Below are 3846 nucleotides of genomic sequence, written 5' to 3' on the forward strand. Positions count from 1 at the left end.
CCTGCTGAGCTGAGGCGAGTTAATAACAAACCCTTCGGGGACCTCCTCCTCCTCCCCAGAGACGTGGTGCTTTCGGCAAGACCTAGGGTTGATTTTTTTGGGGCGGCCGTTGAAAGCGGCTCTCCTCACCCTGCCCGTGCCGGCTTCCTGCTCTCGGGGTTGGCAAAGTCATGGCACCAAACTGTCCCCTTGCGTCAGCGCTGCTGTGGTCCGGAGGCGGCAGGGAAATGCCCTTCCAGTGTGACACAGCTTCTGCCACCACCAGCTGTGGTTGTGCATGGGGTCCTGCTGCATCCAGGCCTGGAGAGCTGTTTTCTCCTGGGGGCTTCCCTGGGTCCATACCTCTTGTCATCATGTCCTGCTGCTGGAGGACAGCCTCTCCTCTTCCTCCTTTTTCACTGAATGGGGTTTGTCTGTAATTTCTCCATGCAGATGGTTATACCCAGGGATGCTCATGTCCCTGCACTCGCCTGCACGGCTCCAGGGTCTTGCGTGGGAAGGACACAGTGACTGCCACATGTCCAGGGGGGCAGGCATTTAGATGCCCGGGGCAGGGAAGGGCCATGGTGGGTAGGAGGGTTGGGAGGCTGTGGCAGGCTTAGCCACAACCACGTCTGTTCTCTGCGATGTGTTTGAGTCTTCCCACAGAATCACAGAATATCAGGAGCTGGAAGGGACCTGGAAAACTCCCCCAGTGCAAGCCCTGCCAGAGCAGGATCACCAGAGCAGTCACACAGGAACACGGCCAGGGCTTTGGGTGTCTCCACACAAGGAGACTCCACAACCTCTCTGGGCAGCCTGGGCCATGCTCCATAACCCTCACACTCACAAAGTTTGGCCTCATCTTCAGCTTGAACCTCCTGTGCTCCAGCTTGGGACCATTGCCCCTTGTCCTGGCATTGGCCATCCCAGAGCACAGCCTGGCTCCTTCCTCCTGCCCTTTCCCAATGGATCCCCAGGAATGAGGGCACCCCTCAATCTCCTCTGCTCCCAGCTCAAGAGCCCCAGCTCCCTCAGCCGCTCCCCATCCACGGGCAGCCTGGGGAGCTGTGAGTCAAGGGCTGAGTGCTGCCAGATGCTGCCCTCACCTCATCTCTGCGGTGCTGCCGGGAATACCTATGGGCATGGCTGGGGAAAATTCCCTCTCCCTCAGGAGATGCCGTGCCACCACAACCTGTGTGGTCAGAGCGCTCCCACAGCAAGTGACTCCTGTGCGCCCACACCCCGAAAGGTCTCTGTGGGTGCACGAGTGACTGTTTCCCATAGGGGTGTGTATGTGCGTATGCTGGCGCAGAGGTGTGGTTTTGTGACTTGCTTAAATTTAGCCGATGTAAGGAAATGGGACTGGGCAGCTCTGGTGCAGAGCGTGGGTCTGTCTGCCCTGTGTCCTGCCTCCTGCTTGTGGCAGCGCATAGCAGAGATCCCGGCTTTGGCTCCAGCCTGCTCCGAGCTTTCCTTCTGTATATGAAGGCAGGGTTGATTTTGTGATATGCATCGATTTGCATTTCTTTACACTGTAGTTTTGCATGTCTAGAGCATCTTCCAGAAAGTTAGCTTAGGTCTGAAAGTCTCTCTCTGCCACCTTGTCATTGCTGACGCTACAGGTAATTGTTCTGCCCATTAAAAAGTGGGATATCTGTCAAATTTGGCTGTTATCAGTCAATTCCTGATCTTACAAAGATTGATTTTACATTGTTCTTTTTCTTTTCAGAAAGAAGATGATGTGAATGGGCTTCAAGAACCAGACAAGATGGATGGAGAGCAGCCCTGTGCTGAGGTGGATGGAGAAGTGTCCTCTGCCGCGGAGGAGCGGGGAGGAGAGCCGCCCTGTGCAGAGAGCGATGCTGAAGGAGACATGTCCTGTGCTGAGAGCGACGCAGAAGCAGAGGTGTCCTGGGCTGAGACCAACACAAAAGAAGAGGCACCGTGTGCTGAGAGCAGCGGAGAAGGAGAGGTGCCCAGCACTGACAGCGACGGGGAAGGGGAAATGCCCTGTGCCGAGAGTGATGCAAAAGGAGAGGCATCTTGCTATGAGAGCGATGGGGAAGAAGTACAGGACGCTGAAATCCCTGCTGCTTCAAAGAAAATGTCCTCTATTTCTTCTCCCTTGCGGGCAATCATCCGCCTGCGACGGCGATGCTGGGGGCAAAAGAAAAGCCGTCTGCGTTTAGAGCTCCCTCGAGAAAAGTCTTCGGAGCTTGCCCATACGAGGCTGCTGCAAAGGCAGTTTTCCCTGAACCGAACTGGCCTGTACGGCCCTTCCATGCCCTTCTTTAATCAGTCCAGCTTTGAAAATTCCCAGTACTTCACCTTTGACACGTCTGTGGAGCAATATGCTATGAAAAAATGCAGGCGGAAAAAGAATCGAAGGAAATCTAGGATAGTCCTGTATCCAGATAAAACAAAAAGATACCTTCCAGCAGAGGAGAAGAGCAAGGCAAAACGCTGCCTGCTCTTGCTCGTCGGTATTATGTTCTTCCAGATCCTCAACGCAATAGAGAACCTGGATGATAACCTCCAAAAATACGACCTAGATGGTTTGGAGAAAACAATGCACCGGGAAGTATTTGGGCAGAAGGTTGCTGTGGAAAGTATTATGGAGTTACTGAAAGACTACCTGGCTACCCACATCCACAACAAGCCTCTAGTCATCTCTTTAAACGGCCCGACAGGGGTTGGGAAGAGTCACGTTGGCTGGCTGCTGGCCAAGCATTTTCGGTCCGTCATGGACAATGACTTTGTGCTTCAGTACTTTGTTATGCACCACTGCCCCAGCGGGGCGGCTCCTCTTTCTTGTGAAATCGATTTGTCGAAGAAGATTTCAGACATGGTTACAAGAGCTGAAATAGAAGAGAAGATACCGCTGTTTATCCTGGATGAGGTTGAGCTCATGTCTCCTGTCCTGCTGGATACTCTCAGCCGATTCTTTGAACCCAATCAAACCAATGAGTTCCTCAATGCCATCTACATCTTAATAAGCAACATAGGAGGTGGTGAAATAACAAAGTTTGTTATCCAGAATAAATCCACTGAGCTTCTGCATCAGCAAAGGGGAGTTGAAGAACTGCTGAGCATCGTCCAGCCCGTTCTGATTGATGTCCACCCTCTCTGGAAATCTGCGGACATCATCCCGTTTGTTCTTCTGGAGAAAAGCCACGTCATCAACTGCTTCCTAGAGGAGATGAGGAGGGAAGGGCTGTATCCCGACCAGAAGCATATTGAAAATTTAGCAAGTCAGCTCAGTTACTACACTACAGGGGACAAGGAGTACTCCAGGATGGGCTGCAAGCAGGTTGTGGCCAAAGTCAACCTGCTGTAGTGATTTACTGCGGAGGGCAAGTCCTGCTCTCGGGGATCTGCAAAATTCTGGGTTTGTTATGGAGGAGTGCGTTGCAGCGGGCTGTGGCCAAGGTGTCCTTTCTCAGGCCTGCACTGACTCTGTCCTGGCCAAGGTAGAGGGACAGCAGCCCAGGCTCCTCGCAACGTGGTCTCTGTTCTCCTCCAGATGCTTCACTTGTTCCTAATGTTCTGTGAATAAGGCCCAGGCAACGAAGCCCAAGCAACCTCCCATTAATTGCGAGATGCTTTATTCCTCACATGCCCATTTGGGATACTTTGTCATTAAGGAGCTGTGCGATGAGAGCAGATGCCATGGAATATAAACAGGAGGAGGAAATGTAACTGGGCTGCTGTCCCTGCAGTACACGTAGCCGTGTCTCACTCCATCAGTCTTCAGCTCATTTGGGCTGCCTTATCCCCCAAATACGTGGGCACTCAGAGCTCTGCTTTCTCCAGCTCCTACGTGACTGCACACTCTGGAGACTGCTTTTTGGACCTGTTCCTGAG

At 52.9% G+C, this 3846-nt stretch overlaps 1 protein-coding gene across 1 annotated transcript; it reads left to right on the plus strand.

The window, feature by feature from the left end:
- The first annotated feature begins 1750 nt into the window (after positions 1-1750).
- Positions 1751-3319, plus strand: TOR4A (torsin family 4, member A). The gene has a single exon (XM_010189756.1). It carries the CDS (start codon positions 1751-1753, stop codon positions 3317-3319), a length of 1569 nt encoding a protein of 522 aa, XP_010188058.1.
- Positions 3320-3846: the final 527 nt, after the last annotated feature.

The sequence above is a fragment of the Mesitornis unicolor genome, unplaced genomic scaffold (assembly GCF_000695765.1).
Source record: "Mesitornis unicolor isolate BGI_N332 unplaced genomic scaffold, ASM69576v1 scaffold31388, whole genome shotgun sequence".
Lineage (NCBI taxonomy): Eukaryota > Metazoa > Chordata > Aves > Mesitornithiformes > Mesitornithidae > Mesitornis > Mesitornis unicolor.

What these genes read in the sequence shown, in the direction of transcription:
- TOR4A (XM_010189756.1), top strand. Translation starts at nt 1,751, where the DNA reads ATGGATGGAGAGCAGCCCTGTGCTGAGGTGGATGGAGAAGTGTCCTCT.